This window comes from Rousettus aegyptiacus, unplaced genomic scaffold (genome assembly GCF_014176215.1).
Source record: "Rousettus aegyptiacus isolate mRouAeg1 unplaced genomic scaffold, mRouAeg1.p scaffold_m13_p_14, whole genome shotgun sequence".
In the NCBI taxonomy this organism is placed as follows: Eukaryota; Metazoa; Chordata; class Mammalia; order Chiroptera; family Pteropodidae; genus Rousettus; species Rousettus aegyptiacus.
In genome coordinates, this window is record NW_023416289.1 from 49,987,371 (window position 1) to 50,005,733 (window position 18,363).

General features: G+C 40.3%; 1 protein-coding gene across 3 annotated transcripts in view; it reads right to left on the reverse strand.

Moving 5' to 3' along the window:
* EFL1 (elongation factor like GTPase 1) overlaps positions 1-18,363 on the reverse strand; it is a 72,115-nt gene that overhangs the window by 6,171 nt on the left and 47,581 nt on the right. For all 3 annotated transcript variants that reach the window (XM_016135338.2, XM_036231868.1, XM_016135340.2), the window contains exons 16-19: positions 18,170-18,301; positions 15,341-15,488; positions 9,260-10,242; positions 3,751-3,935 (exon numbers count right to left, since the gene is read on the reverse strand). In XM_016135338.2, coding sequence (XP_015990824.2) covers positions 3,751-3,935; positions 9,260-10,242; positions 15,341-15,488; positions 18,170-18,301 — 1,448 coding nt within the window. The remainder of the gene's footprint in view (positions 1-3,750; positions 3,936-9,259; positions 10,243-15,340; positions 15,489-18,169; positions 18,302-18,363) is intronic.

Genomic DNA, 18,363 nt, shown 5'->3' on the forward strand with positions numbered 1-18,363 from the left:
TCCTACATCTGTGTGGACATCTTGACGCATGTTGCCTCGACATGCCCAACGCGCTCTCAGAACGAGGGAGATAAGTAACCCCTGACCTCGTCAGGCTCACTCTGGATTTCCTCAGTGGGGTACGCACGAGGCCACCCCGAAGGCGTTTGGGTTATGTGCTGTGCAGAAAGGCCCAGCAAGGCCACAGAGCAGCTTTCTATCAATGTGAGGGAAAAGGTGCTTTTTTCTAATTGGCTTATTCAGAATTCATCTGTGTACAGTGAGAACATATTTTTGGCAACCCCATAGCCTGACAGAGATGCCATTTGGTAATTCACAGAAAGGAAGGCACCCAAGTGCTAGCTGTTGCCCTGGGCGTTAAAAAAAAAAAAAAAAAAAAAAAAAAACCCTATAAGGAAAAAGATTTGGGAGTCCTATTTCAATTTTTTTGACCAATTTTCACAAAAGCTTCTCTGGTGCCAGTGTAATCACTTCTTCCTTACCCCACACGACCTTCAGCCGACCCTCAGGGTACTGGCAGTATTGGACGACAAATCTGCAGGTTATGCTGACATACATGCACGACAGCACTGGTTGGTAATATTTTTTCTTTCTATGACTGTTATTAGCTCCTTTTTTTCCTTTTTCACAGAAGAGTAAAACATAGAAAAAGAAATTATGATATTGCTGACTTCAAAGGTTTCCTCATGGAAAATGCCTGTAATTTTATTTTCTCTATTTTTTTGAAGCACTTTCACTCAAAAGCTCTTGATTGTAAATTATATGGTGTGGTTGAACACAAATGGAAAAAAGTGCCTTGGAGGGAGAAGCCAGATCTCAACAACTGTGTTATTTCTAAACCTAACTATGGTGGAAAAACTGAGACAGCCAAAAAATATCAGTTCAATGACATTTAATTATAACATAGTTTTCAAGACGTTCCGAGATGTGAAGCTTTTGGGAGTAAGACCATGACAGGTGGCTGAAGATGACAGAAGGACGGCACAAAACTGGAGCAAACTCTTCTCGACTACATTTTTCTCTAAAGTTATTAAGAGACTGATTTTTAATAACAAATTATAACTAAGCCAGAAGCTAGTAATTTAAAAAAATCTATTAAGTATATAAAAATCATTTTCGGCTTTTATTTTTATTTTAATTTTAGAGAAAGGAGACTTAAAAACCATCATGGTTTTAAAATAAACAAAAATCGCCTATTTGGTAAAAACTTGCTGTTTTTAAGTTAGATGTTCCTAAATATCCTTTCTCTCCCTTTTTCTTGGTGGACATACAGGCCACCTGGGTTTGGGAGTGGTTGTGGGAGGGGGTAGGTATACCTTTTGTACAAAGAGCCGGATAGTAAATGTTTTAGACAGTAGGCCAATGGTCTCTGAAGCAACTACTCAGCTCTATTCAAAAGCGGCATAGGAAACATGTAAATAAAGGGGCATGGCCACTGTCCAGTAATTTCATTCACCAGAGCAGGTAATGAATGGGGCACCGTCTGCAGACCTCTGACGAGGTTAGAGACTATATTTCTCAGCGTCCTTGCCAGGTGGGACCTTGTTGGATGTGGCTACAGGACTGGTTCTGGGCAATGGGATGAGGTGCAGTGACTTATGAACATACATTCTGTGTCCTTAAAGGAAAAGCAGATGCCCTGCTCTTTCCAATCCCCGTTCTTACTGGTGGAATGCACATGTGATGGTGAGAGGTGGAGCAGCCGCTCTGGACGGTCAGTGGAAGCCGGGAGCTGAGAGGAGATGGCCAGAGGAGCGGGCACTCCCCAACAGTGAGCCCCGCACCCGCGCCGCGCTGTGCTGCCGCCCAGGTGCAAAGCGAAGCTTCTACTTTACCTGAGCCACTGTTTTAAGGTCCCTTTGATAGAGAGCAGCCTTACCTGCTTCCTAACCAACATGGATGCCAACAAGGAAATGATGAGAACTTCAATTTATAGATTTTTTAAATGTGCTTTAGAAAATCACTTTCAAGGATACAACTGACTAAAGTGATAAGGTATTTTACAAATTCAAATATATAATTCTTCCAATAGTGACGCCATTACCACTCCTGCTATTTCTCACTGGCTTATGTTCCTATGTGAAAGGTGAGTGCCTAAAACCAAAACCAAAAAAAACCCCAGAAGTGTGAATAAGTTGGAAATTACTACCCATAAGCTTGAGGATTAACGAACAACTTAAATATTTTGGCGCTATTGTATTCCAAATAATGAAATACAGTAATGATATCAATTCATGTCTAAGCCAATAAAACCATCAAAACATCATTTAGTTTCAGGACAAAGATACAAAACACAAGAAAAATTATATAGTAAATCACTGTTAAAATGTAGTTGGTACTGAAAAAAAAAAATGTAACCTAAATCGGAACATTAATTTTGATTCTGTTAAACATTAAGAATGTGACTTTAATGCACAGACACGACTGACTTTTGAACTAGCAACTTCACTCATATCAATTTAGATGATATGAACTTGCCCAAGTAAATTAAATTCGCCTTGTCCAAAGTCAAATTTTCTGAAGTGTCTGTCACCTTTCTTTATTTTGCCCATTCACTTAACTATAAAACTCATTTTAAAAAGAAAGCTCTCTCTCGATTATACCTACCCCCATTATTATCTAAATTTAAACAGTTCATTTTAGTGTTCTAAAGAAAGAGGCACCCATCTGGCTAAAGAAAGTGAAATAAATAAAAGTTCACTGAACCTAACCCATGAGTTTTGTTTAAATGGACTTTAAGGAAAAATCCTGGATTACCTATGTAAAGCCTAGTGCAATGCCACACTGCTGAGAGCGAGCCAGAATGCCCGTGGCACAGACTGTAAGAAAGTCGACAAGAAAACCTGCACACGGGTGAGAGCACCAGGCTAGGTATCGACATGCTTCATCTCAGGGGCGACACAGACTCAGGAAAGTTCCAGAATTTGTCCAAATAAGTGGCAGAACTAGTATCTGCAACCAGGACTCCCTGACACCAAAGCCCATGTTCCTTCAGCTGACCTGCAAACCTCCAGTAAACGTGAAGGATATGAAGTTTAGATTCCCGATAAACAGTGACAACAAAAACTGCTTCCTCCAAACCTTTTTAGTTACACCCTACAGCTTAAAAATTCTATTCCTGACCTCAGGCTTTGTCTTGAAACATAACCGATTGTTCTCTGTACACACCTGCGGTCCTCCTCCCTGGCCCTCCATCACGTGGCACCTCCAACTCAACAACCTTCTCCTCCTTAGCTGTTAGCTTCTTCTCTGTCTTTACGAATTGTCCAGGAAGGCTGGCCTGACCTCCCTGTCCCCTCGTTATTATTTCTCCCCTAAGTTAAAAAACCATCTTTTCTTCTCTCCCCAGCAATGTGTATCTGTGAAATTTTCATTTTGATTACCGATAAGGTTCCCCCTCTAAATGCTAGAAGTACTTTTCCCCAGAATAAAAGTTCCTTAAAGTTTCACTTTCAAAAATGTCTGTGCTTTTCTTTTAAAAATCTACGATATATCTTTAGAGGGGAAAAAGGGATTAAATGCTCTATGTCTTAACCTTTATATCAAATAAAAAGAATGAACGTGTGTATTCTAAGCCTACAGCTCACACAATCTGGATGGATAAAGACCATCTGCTTTCCCCTGTCCCTCTGGCTGAGCAGAGCCACCTGGAGGCCAAATGGCACAGAGACCTTTGCTTGCTATTCTCAGTGTCATCCATAGGAAGCACATCTGTAGGCGAGAAGGCAGGCGTGGGGTTTGGGTTTTTACCTCCCAATGGCTGAACACCAGCTGTGGGCTGGCCAGGCCACTCGTTCTCTTCCTGATCTCGTCGGCGAAGCCAAAGCTCTCGGCGACGGGCAGCACGGCCTTGATGATGAACACGTCCGTCCCTTCTTTCATCTCTTCTTGCAGCACCCGACCTTCTCTCTTTGACACCACGGCATAGACCCGACCTGCAAGGCCATAAATCTTTTAAATTCACTGACATGTCTTGAGCCACACAAAGTCATGATGACTCATATTCCCTGTAACGACCTACTACTAAATAACTCTGTTCCCAAAAGTATGGAAATTTTGAAGTGCTTATTTAAAAAGCAAAGCATAATTATAGGAAAATTAGAAACAAAAGAACAAAAAGTGCAATCATCCCAAATTGCATTACCCAGATACAATCCTTGACGGCACAGGAAGCAGACTTTCAAAAACCTTTCGATACAATTTCACCCAGGAGCTGTCTTTGGGTACAAAATCCAATTTGATGAGTGTGGCTGGACTTTGTCAATATCAAAATATTTTAATAATTATGAGACATTACTAAAGCAACTGGCACAATGACACTTTTATACTAAAAATTAAAACCACACACACATAAATGCTTGCTCATATATTTTTTTAAACTATTTAAGAGTTATTCCTGGAAAACTAGTTGTCTTTGTAATTAACACCTGATACCAATTTCTACTACATCACCACAGTTCTAGCAAATTCTCTTGGCTAACAGTTTGTTTCATCTTTAGGCACAACTCTGTGGCCCTATCCTCAGGAGGGAGATATGTCTGACTGGCTACCATGTGAGTGGCTGCCTCTGGGTGCTCAGAGCACCCCTTCACCTAGTGAGAACAGAGATAAACTGAAAATCACAAACAATTGTGAGGAGCTTTCTATAGCCAGCAGATACTCTCATAAAAGCCACCTCTTTCAAATAACACTTAGAAAAAACCATTTTAATTACAAAAGTCGTCTATGCACATAGAACCTTTAAAAACATACGACAATGCAATTTGGCGGAGCGAAAGAGTTCCCCGATTGCCATGAGACCAGGACTCTTTCCTCTTAAGTAACAGGGTGAGGATGTGGTGTCTGCCACCCACCTTTACTTATTTTTAAAACTGAGAACTCAGGACACAGCAAAAGTACCTGACACCCAAACTTTTTTCCTTGACTCAGATTTCCCCCTGGTGGTGGCGATTAGGAAGATAAGGGAAGAAAAGGACAGTAAACCCCTGGTGTCACAAGATCTTAAGAATAAAAAAACCTTAACGACTCTGCTGAGCCTTCCTCATCTCTAGGTTTAGCTTAAAAACAAAGAAATCAAAAATTGCACCAGTGATGAAGGCACCACTTTCACTCTGGGCTACTCTGAACAAACTCTCCCCTCAGAGCGTCAACTCATTTATCATTTGTTTTAAATTATTAATTTTATGCCAGGGAGTCCTGAGACTGTTTTTATGCCAGGCCTCTTGCTTGACCTCCAATCCCACATGTACCACATTCGGTGAAGGCAGGGGCCTCACCAGAGCGTAGCCCAACTTCCTCTGAAGCTCAACAGGTCTGAGACAGGACACATTCCATAATGTGAAAGGCTACACCACGCCCCCAATTCTAAACAGTCATTTCCCGGGTTGTCCACATGAGAAATCGCAGTTACAGCGGGTTAGCAGGGAACTTAAGGGTCGGCAAGTTCTAGGCCAGTAGTCACTTGAAATTTGCTCTTAACACTTCTAAAACTCATTTCCTCTCAGGGCGCCCACTTCATTTTTGGACAGCACTAAACAGTAAACAGTTCCCGAGCCCCAAATCTGTCCCCTTGAAGTTTCTAACCATTGGTCCAAGTTTTTATCACATGGGACATTGCTCATCCCTTCGCTTCGTCCACAGAGCAGCCTTTAAACGCCTTAGAGGCAGCTCTCCAGCCTTCTCTCTTCCAGCCTGACACTCGTCTTCCTGTGACGTGACTTTTCCTTCTTGTTCCAGCCTGACCACTTTCCCACATGAACTATGATTTATTTACATTCTCTTGGAATGTGGTGCCTAAAACTGAAATCTACACTTCAGGTACAATGTCTGTGAAGCTCTCAGAATAGCAGAACAACTGTTGTCTTTCCTGGCGGCCCGTTTAGGCAATATATTATTTGCCTGAGATTTATATGAGAAAAAAAATGTTTACTATACTAGCACTTGCGAATAAGTAATCTTTATTTACTCTGCCACCTCATTCTAAGAATAGGTTTAAGGTGATTTATGGAAGCAAACACAAAACAACAAGGTGTGGAGGGAGAAAGACTATGTAAATTGGGATAAACTGACCTGAAAAGGTGGGCGGGAGGCCTGCTGCAGAGGCCAGCGGCTCCTCCCCCTCCTTCCTGGGTCACGCCAGTAAGCTCGGATCAATAATTATAACTGAAACTGAATGTAATTAGTCATGTAATTTGGAGCCACTCAGTTTTAATTCCACAAAAACTAAATCCTGAAACTGCGGCGCAGTGTTGGATCCTCGAATGTGAGAAAACGAAGCCTTCCAAAAACACCTGGCTCTCGTGACAGGTCCGCCCAGCACCGGAACACACTGGGAGACCCCCTGACCCGCCGCTCTCATCGCTGAGAAGCCAGCACGGCCGTATCAGCGAGGACTTTCGATCACGTGGTCTCGGACCATGAATGTCCAGATGCCCCTGAGTATCTGTTCCATCACACCCCAGTCGCCTGTCCACCTGCTCAGAGGAAAGCCACCATGTGTGCTGCTTTACACAAGGCACCAGGGAAGAGGGACCAGTCAGGGAAAAAAGGCCAACAAAAAGGTGAATCGACTGCAACCTCTGTGCCCCGACTTCACTTTTAAGGACTACACTATAACTATCCTGGCCTGCACTCAGGGACCTTTAGGACCCGGCAGGTGCCCACCACTTCAGGCCCGGGACTGCCAGAGCAGAGAGACACAGAGCGGACTGTACTGTATGCCCAGGTGAGCCACTCACTGCCACAAGACACATCTGAGGCTTTCCCACTGTGGGCTCAGTCTCTTCAACCTACAATATGCTTGGCCCAACTCGACAGTCAAATCCCTTTCATAATTTTAAGCTCATTCAAAAACCACTTGCCCCATAAAGTCTTCTGTGAGGTCCCCAAATTAAAATAATCTCTTCACCATTCTTCAATGAACCTAATGTGTTCTTTTATGGCAGGCATTATAGATTCTTATACATACATCTTCTTCCATTGTGAGCAGTAAGACTGGTCTACAGAGTCTACAATCTTGAGACTTAGAAGTTTGGCAATTAAAGGTATACTTGTTTTAGTTTTTCTGGAATTTAGGGAAGCAAACAGTTGCTCCATAAATGTTTTCTCTAATAGTAAACAAACAGGAAACAATGTGAATTTCCAATTTGAGAATGACAGTAAGGAAATCATAGCATATCAAACTGATGACATATTATCCAGACTAAAATGAACATTATGAATACTGAACAGCCAAATGGAAGCATGCTTATAAAATAAATAATAAAAGTAAAAAGCAAAACATTAAACTGCTTCTACCATAAGGTTATAGTTATGCAAAATATACTATTATAGACAAAGACTATAAAAGAAAATGGAAAACGACAGGTGGATTTCCAAGTAGAAAGACCTTTCTTTCATCTTGTGGTTTCTGTTATTTTTGGTAACACTGCAGTGTAACTCCAATTAAAAACACACAAAAAGAACATGGTAGGCACTTCTTTTTACAAACCAGGTCAGACTAACCTCTCATCCTTCTGTCACAGAGTAACCATACTGTTAAATCAAGCAAGTGTGGCCGACAGGATGCAGATGGGCTTCAACCAAATATGAGATAAAGTATGTTACAAACATAATGGGGCATGTGGGCTGCTTGCTATTATATACACAATTCAGTTAAAGATTTATAGGAAATGAACGTCAACAAGGTGCCTCGACCCTGGAATGATGTCCTTTGTGAAGTGTCAGTGCTCTGTGCCCTTACTATGATGCTCAGCAACTTAAAGATTCAGAGGGCATATCAAACCCATGGTTGGCATGAACCTGCTAGGGAAATAAATGCTGGGACAGAATCAGGATAACCAGGTAGGGGCTCGATTTAATGAGACACGAGTTAGCATGGGTAAACACAAGGTTTTATAGTTGGGTTCGATCAACCAAGCGTCTAGGATGAGAAAGGGAATGCTGAGCGGCAGTTCCTGCAAAACCGATAAGGGCTGATTTTACAAAGAAAGCCAACTGAATACTTAGTTGCCGAAAATCCAAATTTTTTCCATCCATCAAAGCCCATTTCAAGGTACTATAACTTTCAAAAAGATCTACTCTTTTTCAAATTTTGCTAATTACAATTTCTCACAAAATTTCACCGGAAAACCATATTTATTCATTAAAGTTACTATTTTACTTTCTAATTTTACATAATTATGCTTTGTCACCTAAACTCATGTCTCAAGGCAGGAATCACATGTAACACAGTGTTGGTATATAGTTCAATAATTTTTTTTGTTGAACTACGAAATGCTGGTAAAATGTAAGAAGAACCCCAACTTTAGAATAAGAAATGGTTTGAAAAAATAAACAGTGCTACTTATTAAGAATGTTTCTGACATTAAGGCATCTATGTTTCTAACAGCGTACCCATTGATCTCTATATGTAAAAGCAGAAAGAACTTCAGAAATCACAGCTATGATTCAAACTTGAACATTGCTTAAAAGAAAGTTATTTTTTTATGTAAACTTATTGCCAAATATAAAAACAATGAAGAGCAAGAATGAAAAAAGTTAAAAGGCTAGAAAAAGAAATATGAAAACACAATTTACTAATCACATAAAATAAAAAACAAACTAATTCAAGCCCATTAAAGGCAATTTTCATGGGTAAAAAATGATAATCAAACCACATCCTTAAGAAAGTAGATTTTCAAGTAAAGAAGGTCATTTCCTTGGGATTATTTCCCTAGATAAAATGATCTTGACATGATTATTTTTATACAAAATTTCCCATTCTGACCATAAGTAACTCTACCCATTCACAGAAGGATTTCTTGTTTTAACAATCTGTGTAGAAAAAAGTTAGTTACTAAAAAAGACTAAGGAAACTCATTTCTCTAAATAAAAAAGACCTGAACTTGTCTAATTGTCTTATACCAATTGTTAGAGAAGTAAAGCAACTGTCAGCAAAGTCTGAGGTCTTCTCAGATCTCTGAGCATCATTTACCAGACCTTTCATCGCAGAACAGTCTATTTGTTGCTAAAGCTCTTTAGTAGTGAAGTCCTCACTCCACCCGTCCCCTCCCCCTGCTCCCCGCCCCCCCACCCATCCCCCGCCTTCTAAGACTTTAATATTTAAGGCCTCTGGCTTTCAAACACCTTAGTGCCTTAGTAAATGAGATGGTAACGGAGCTCCTGCAAAACAGTATAAAACAAACTTCCAGTCCCGGCCCAGGAGACCCCTGCTACTCAGAACACCCCTCCCTCACTGCCTCAACCTCCCCTTCCTCACCAAGAACATCGCCAGTAGCCATGATGTCGCATGTGTACATTGCTGCCACCAAGCGCTGAGGTTTCGCCTGCAGTGCATAGCGACACGCTTCCTTCATGGTGGCGATCAGCTGTCCTGACAAGGGTCCGTAGCAGTTGGCGAGTGCCGACTCTCCTCTCCGGGAAGGCCCCTTCTCGGAGGGCTGGGAGGCGCCGTCCTGGAGCTCCTGGTTTCCATCTCTGCTGGGGCACGGTTCACCTTCCTCTGGCTCCTCTCTGACGAGATCGCTTTGTTCTTCATTCTGCTCATCACCTGCTCTTTGTTCCTCAAATTCATTTAGGTCCCATTTTTCTAGAACAAAACAGACACCCATGAGAGGCTCCTCACACATGGGTCCAGAGAGAGTTGCTAGCTGGAAGCCATTGACGATGCTGTTGCCCATGTCTCGGTACCTACTGGCTTCTTTTGAAGTTGTGCCAGCCAGGCCTGTCCATACAGAGTTCTGAAAATCTTCACCTTTATTTACTAATATGTTGGGCCCACATTTTCTTGGGCCGAATGACCAGATTTGGTCAACGGTATTCCTCCATTTTCTCCCTGTTAGGTGTTGCTCAAGTTTTCTTTTGAATTCCCAAATTTTCTCTTGGGTCTTCTGGTGAATCATCTGAGTATTTTTACCCTCATTCAAAGATGATGTCAACTGTTCCATAGAACGAATCAAATCACTGTTTTCTTCTAAAATCTGAGTTACTTCTTCCGGAAGGGGCATGGCCCGCACACTCAGTGTGGCCAGTTTATTGGGAGTTGTCATGGTGACCAGGCCATCAGAGTCTACCTGGACTCCTTCAGGGATTTTGCTTTGCTCGTCTTTCATTTGGTGTATGACTGCGACTTTCTGTTGTTTGCCTATTTCTTCATTGACCATGTCCACTTTGGGAGGTTTTGTGATTGTTTCTCTGAATGGAATAATGGGCTCAGATACACTGATCTGAATCTTTGCAAACCTACAGAAAAATGCAAGGAAATAACAGAAGATAATAATCGAAATGGTCTCAAAACACCCACAAAACATTCCACAATTGAGATTCTGAAAAATACACAGAAACATAAGAATTATTTTACTACGAAATATCACTAATTTACATTGTATCAGAATTCAAAAACTGTTTTCATTTCAGATTGAAAAGACTACCTCTAATGGGAACACACCTTCAGGGAGGTCTTTGCATGTAGAATTTCACTGTTTTGTTCATTCTCAAAACAAATAAACCATCTATTTAGATAGGAATTTTTGAATGGAAAATAAATGTTTTAATAAGATTTGAAATATGGGTTCTTTAAAATACTATTTGCCAATTTAAATGTCTGGAGAAGAAAAGCTCAATGATCATAACTGTAACAGACAAAGAACGGCAGCAGTTCAGGACATCTAGTCACATTGTGACAATGTTTTTGGCTTTGATAATGAGGCTCATAGCAAGGCAAGCATGATCCAGGAGTTTGTCTGGGGCAGTTTCTGCAGTGATAGAAAGGTTCTATATATGCGCTGTGGTTACTGAGCACATGAAACGTAGCCAGTGCAACTGGAGAAATAAAACTTAATCTTATTTAATTTTAATTAAATTTAAATAGCCACATGTACCTAAGGAACATTTGAAATGTGGTTGGTGTGATTGATGAAGTGAATTTATTTAAGTTCGATTAATTTAATTTTAATAGCCACATGCAGGTAGTGGCTACTATACTGGACAGCATAGGTCCTGAACCTCAATCTGGAACCAAATTCAGAAAGCCCCTTCTTCACATGCTATCGAGTTTAGTTTCACGTTGCATTTTCTTCCAACCGTGTTAGAAGTTCACACACGGTAGACTCTGGACACTGGTGCAAACTGATTCTGATGACAATGAAACGTGGTCTTCCTTTTTCTCTTGTTTTCTGTCTCCTTCATTCCCAGTTAACACCAAAGCTTTGGTCTGGGTCTGTCTGCTACCGGCAGTGTGGGTGGATATAGGTATAAATGTACGCACATAAGGGAACTAAATACTAAAGGTTTCTAAAATATTTTCATATGAGTCTATATTTGTTTTTGCTTTCTATATATTTTGTGGGTGACAGGTATTTGAATTATCTGATTTTATACATTTTGATAAATCTGAAAACTCAATAAATGGATGATTTTCTAAGAATGTTACCAAAACTGATGTTAGACTGTAGAACCTGAATCGACAGTAATGTGTGAAAGAAAATAAAAGCGTCATGAAAAAAAATTATTTCCAAGAAAGGTTATGGTTTTACCAATTAGCCTGTTCACTTTCAAGGATTAGCTTATTTCAAATGTTACATAAATTCTTATAGAATATACAAGAAAGATGTCTATCTAATGTATTAATTTAAAATTGCTTTGATGCCCAAACCTGTCAAAGAAAGCATTTAGAGACAAAACTGTAATTCAAACTTAACCTAAGAATTCAGATATAAAATCTAAGATAAAATAACAAAAAAAAAAGGATATATGTATGTGTGTCTTCTTTATTTACTAACCATTTATGTATGAGACACTGTGCTAAGTATTTTACACATAGCTTTTCTTTAGCAGTTGTATTGTTATCCTTGCTTTGTAGAAGAAAAAACCAGATAAGAAGGATTAGCTTCTCCAAAGACACAGAACTAGTAAGTGGGAAAGCTAGAGTTAAATCTGGGTTCAGAATCTATGCTCTTACCTGTTATGATATATTGAAAAATCAAACTAAACAGCATATTAAGTAATTCGCCATTTATGGTTTTGCCTTTCACATTTTAATACAATACACCTAGAATAAATTTCTGAGTATGGCACAATGTTAGAGGTCAAGTTTCACTTTTTTCTACATGGATATCCAACTTGCAGGCAACCATTTATTGAAAAGTCTGCCCCTTTCTAATTTCTCTGCAGTGCCGCCTATTTCTGAACTCTCTATTCTAGTCCATTAATCTATTTGTCTATCCCTGTGTCGATTCCATAGTCAATTACTATAGCTTTAAAAAATTTAAGTTTTGATTTCCAGTACAGAAAGACCCTTCCACCTTGTTCTACTTTTTGATAGGTTTTGGCTATTACTGACCTTTTGCATTCCCACAAAAACATACATGTAAAGTTATTAGGATTTTGACTGGGATTGCTCTGAATGTATAATCAGTTTGGGGAAAATTGATATTATAATACTAAATTTTTCAAACCATGGAAAAGGTGTATAACTTCTTGTATATCTTTTAGTTTTTGCATAGAGGGCTTATAAACATGAATATATTTTTATTTCTAGGCATTTGACATTTTTGTTATCATAAATGGTAACCTTAAAGTAACTGTCATTTTCTATTTGTTAATGGTACATAGACATGCAATAGATTTGACATATGAATTTGAATACAGCAACCTTGCTGAATTTAGTTACTGATTCTAATAGTTTCTATAGATTCTTCTGGATTATTAGTACACAATGACATCATCCGCAAATGATTTTGTACATTTTCCTTTTAAATTTTCATAGCTTCCATTTTGTGCTCTTCATAATGCTGCCCAAGACCCACCTCAGAATGCTAAACAGAGCCTGTGATGGGGGCGCCCATGCCTTGCTCCTGGTCACAAAAGGAAAGCTTTCAAAAATTTTACCAGTACACATTTGCTAAAGTTGTTCTGAATATTACTCATTAGTTTAATGAAATTCTCTTCTACTCCTAATTTGCTGAGTTTTGATCGTGCACAAATGTTCAATTTTATCAAATGCTTTTCCTCTGTACTCAGGTGATTTCTTTTTGCTATTAACCTGGTAATTTTACGTTGATTGGTATTTCTAATATTATTCAACTGAATTCCTTTGGTAGTTACAGGACTATTAGGTTTTCCATTTCTTCTTGGGTCAGATTTTTATAGAAATCTTTTCATTTCCTTTACAATTTAGTGCTATAAAACTTCCTAATATTCTCTTACCTTTCTTGGCCCAGGACAAGCTACCTAGTACCTAACCCAATGCATTAAGATGCCTGAAAATGCTACACGACACTGGGGTGCTCGCAAAGGCCTTTTGTCAATACCACCTGACTCAGCTTCCTCAGGGTTCCAAAACAGCACTTAGAAGTCTGCTGCCTGGGCGCCTGTGGCGCTTCGCCCTCTGCTTCCCTCGCCCGGGCCACCTGACTCCTCTGCCAACAGCCCAGACAGGTGCAAGAGGGAGACCCTGCCTTCCTGTTCTCCAGTTAGTCTCCCAGCTCTGACAGGAACGTTAACTGAGCTCCAGCAACTCCTCCTTCACACCTTTTTTTAGTGGGAGGTATAATCGCTTTCAGAGATTGGAATTTTAGAAAAAGCAGTTAAACACTCCAGAATTTGTAAAGTATCTTATTAAAGCAGTATATATGTTTTGAAAAGCAAATGTGTTATTTTTATTATCTTCATTTAATCAAAATTATTTTTAGATATTTAGATATAGTTTGCAATAAAAAGTTTATATAGAATGGCTTCCATAACAAGTTATTTATTAACACATTTTAATGTCATGTTAAGGGCATATTTCTAGAAAACTAATTTCTCTTATTATATAGTTTTTCTTCTCCTGAGATTATAAAGTACCCATGATGAAAACCATGAGATAAAAATGAAAAAAGTCTAAACAAAGAAATAAATAAATAATTCAATTAAAATTAGTTTCAGGCTTAAAGAGGGAAGAGTGTATTACTTGAAATGTCATTCTAAAGTACCCAAAAAAATTATTTTTAAAGCTAATGGTCTGAGAAATGTAGGGTTAATTAACATGGATTTTAATTGGCAGCAAAGAGTGTGAAGAAAAAATAATTTAGCTCAAAGACCCCCCCCCAAGATAATGTTTAATTTTTTTAAAAAACTAAGTTATTTTAAAATATTTATGCATTATGATTTATCCAATTAGCATTATTCCCTAACCAACATAAGAACCTTCAGAATGCCAATAAACTGATAATGAACATGAAGGAGATGGAAGATCTACTTTCTGATTTTGTACTAATTATAGCTATGAAAATGTTCAGAGGAGGACAAGCCAGACCCCACACTGACACTGAAGAACAGAAACGTCCAGTCCAGCAGAAGTGTGGACAACACCGCGGCTGACAGCGCCAGTGCGCGACGATGCTCACCAGTCTACTACGACCGCAGTGGTCGCCGGGGTCCCCTGCTCCTCCGCCAACTTCACCGGGTTGTTACAGGGTTCAGTGAGACAGTGTTCAACACAGTGGCCAGCAGGTAATATTTAGTATGTAAGTAAATTAATTATTTATAGTTCTTATTTTAGCTACGATTATTAGAGTCCCGGAAATTTTAAAAATAAAAAGAAGGAAGGCTGTTACAGGACAATTCATTAAAGGAGAGCTACTGATGGCCAGTAAACACACACACAGTCTCATTATCATTAGTAAGCACAGAAAATGTATATTAACAATGAAATGCCACCTTTGGAGACAGCAATAATACTTCCAGAAGTTTATCTTAACCAGTCGGAGCTGTGTATATGTATCTGCAGAGACTTGCATATGTGTAGAACAGGCGAGGGATTTGTGAACCCAGATATAATGGTGGTTCTCTCTGCATGCTAACTGAATGATGCTTCCTATTCTTCTGTATTTTCCTAATTGCTACAATACACATACTTTTCTTTGGAATAAATAGGAAAAGTGATTTGGGACGGGACGCTTATATTATGACATTTACAAATCCCCGTGACAGAGGGATATCAAGAATTCCTGACAGTTTACACTGCAGAGATCACACAATGAGGAAAGAAGTCAGCCCTAACCACACCTAAGTTTACAAGAGATCACTGTGTTTTATTATCCTGATATGCTGTGTGTGTGCGCCTAAAGTAAAAGATACATATGTGGAAATATTTTAGGACTCAAGCTAAAAATGCAAAATTATTCAAGTATAGATAGAAGTGAATGCTATTTGTCAGTCATTAAAAATTAAATCTATGAACCAATAACAAGTAATAGCTCATGTTTCAGGGCATTCCATTTTTCTCCAAAAACAAACTGAAGTCTACATTAAAATGGTTTAGGAAACACAAAAACATCCATCTCTACCACCAGCTAACCTTTCTTTCAAGTCGTCCAAGCACCGCTGAAGATGGACCTCCCCTGCTGTGACTAAGACGTGCTCTCCTGTTTCCTGGATTAGAATCTGGACACAGGGGTCAGCTTGGTTCAACAGTTTCATTCCTTTGACCAGTTGAGGCATTTCACCTAGGTCCACAAAATGAAATACTGATTAAATGCAATCTAAAAATAGTTCCATGGCCACTGAAGGGAAAAGAACAATCAAATAAACTCTTAAAATAACAGTTTTATTTTCCTTCCAAATAACGTGGTGATGTGAAGAAAACTGCCTTCTGGTAATTTATTTGTACAGAGAGCTAACATGAGAAGCTCATTACCAAGACACCCAGCATGAGCTGTGCACTTCTTCAGAGACTCAGCACATATGAACTACCACCATATACTTGTGAATCCACCTAAACCTTATTATAAATGCACATAGTACATGCCCAGAAATGTAATGGAATTCTACGACAAACAGTACCTATATAAAATTAATCAAAAAAAAGCATCTGATATGATAATCTACTCAAGAAATGGCTCCAGAGCCTTATACTTAAATTAATTATCTGTGAAACTGCTGACAGAAGTGTGGGCTTCAGGATGAAGTTAGTGTGTCAGCTGTGACACACTAACTGGCCACCTCACTCGGTGAGTTCTGGCACTGTGTGCATTCTGTTCCGCTTGTGCTCTTGGTACACAATGACTTTTATCTGGATACTGAGAGTGGAGGTGTGGATGGGGCTTCTGATCCACATTTCAGGTGCGGCTGCTTTTTCACCCCCTTCCATAGGTTCAGCAGCTCACGGTCTGTCAGTATGGAAAGGGCCCTGGGATACACATCCCGTTCAGAAGTAAACAACACATCTGCCCAGCACTTCTCTGGGGCAGTGTTACTAGGGAGCCCTGGGACAGGAGGGCGGGACATCGCAAAGTCATTAGAGCCACAATCGAGGAGGGGCTACTGCCCAAGGTAAGGATGGGCCTAAATGACTAGGGCAAAGAGTAAAACACATGGGAAATGTCCTCTGAGGGCTCATGGGAATGAGGGCAGCGTAAGAGAAGCAGTCCCAGATACCCTAAGTGTAAAAGAGGATGCCGACACTGTAACTACCAGGATGACCGAAAAATGAGTATAAAAATTCAGACACTGAAATACAGGAACGGGGCACTTCAATGACACAATTAGGAATATTCATGGTCAATCAGCAAAAACAATATCCAGGATGGCAAAAAGTAGCGGCACTACTTTTTTCATAATTTTTAAAATTATGAAAAAACTGTGTGCCCCTTCTAAACATTTTAGTTTATCTTTTACCAAGTTCAGAAAAAAATCTAATGAAACACATATGAGGAAATAAACATTGGCATCCAGATTGATAATACTAAATAATATTATTCATCAGGTTACCTGATTTACGAAAAGGAAATTAACTCTAGCAGAGTCTGCTGCAGGACAGGAAGTAGCTGGGAATGGGGACCCCTCACCTCACGAAGCCAATGCTGCATAGAAGCTGGTTCTGCTGCCCTTTAGGGCTGGGCTTTTACTCAGCTTGGATAACAGCGTGGAGTAGCACACAACCATCAAACAAACGTCAAAAAATAAGACATTTCTATTAAAATATTATGGCTTAAATGATCATTTCTTTAATTCCTATTTCAAAAATTTAGATCCAAATGGAATAGAGAACAATTAAGAAGTTAAGATATAAATGCTAGAAACATGGAAGAACAGACTATGGCTGCCAGACTCAAATGGCACAACTTCCTCACACTACATGCTGTAGGGCTGGAGGCGGCCGACGATGGCCAGAGCCAGCCCAGCAAGCAGAATAAAAGAACAAGCCCGGAGGGCCCAGGACCGAGACAAGCCCGCAAGGAGGAAGCAGACATGACACAGAGTGGTGTAAACCATGCCGCACCCAAGGCACCACCAGCCCAGCGGCAACCCAGCAAGGAGGCCTGTCTCTCAGCCCCAGGCACAAAGGCTGTTTACCAGGCCCGAGCCCATGAGTCAGAGACGCAGTCCTGGAGCATCTGCTCTAGCGCCCAGGGCCCCACAAGGGCTAGGCATGTGTCTCAGAACTCGAGGCAGAGACAAGCTTTCAGAATGCCCCGGCTCTGGGGAGAGGAGGGACATACAGGTGCTGGGGCAACAAGGCCATTATATACCTCAATGGAAAACTACCATTTATACATTTGGTCTCTGGTTCCTTCAGATGCTCTTCACTGACTACCACGAAGCACTAAGAACAGCAAAATCGCAGGGGACAAGAGGTTAGTGGGAGTCATGGAAGTGAAATGTAAGAGTTATAACAAGGACTGGCCAGGCAAATGGTATAAACCCTTAAAGACTAAGGCTCAGTCACTCTGGGGTCTGATATATGTGTGTCACATAGTCAGGAGGAGATGTCCAGGAAAAGCTCAGTGGCCATATGCTGCAGCAGACCTGGAGGCATGATAGATTCTGAACCAAGGAGTATGAGCTGAGACTAAGGACCAATCACACAGAATAGGAGCTCTGCTGAAGTGCCACCCTGTGCCAAGGCTCTGGGGGATGCAGATGACACTGTCTCTGCCATTGAGAAGAATGTGCTCTCCCTGGAGAACAAAAGTGCCTAAACATGCCATGTTCCTGAGACGGGTTAGACTCCCTCTGAAGAGCTGGTGCTGTATGGCTCCCTGGCTGGGAACACTCCCTCTATTATATATCTGCATGAAAATTCACAGTATGCTGCTGCAATGAACTCTGAGGAACCGAGTCTCAAATGCAGGCATTTAAAAAGTATCATGAACATCACATGCTTTTAAAAACAAGGTCATCTTACTTGGGTGTTTTGGTTCAACAGCAACTCTCACAATAGGCGCGGCTTCAAAGCTGAGTGGTATGAATGGCGGGCAGGACGGCAAGCTACACAGTGTTGCAGATTTCAGCACAAAGTCTTGAAGGCCCCCTATTCCTGCAGGGAGGCAGAGATCCATGGGGTCAATAAAAGATGATAAATCTGAACTTACATTAGAA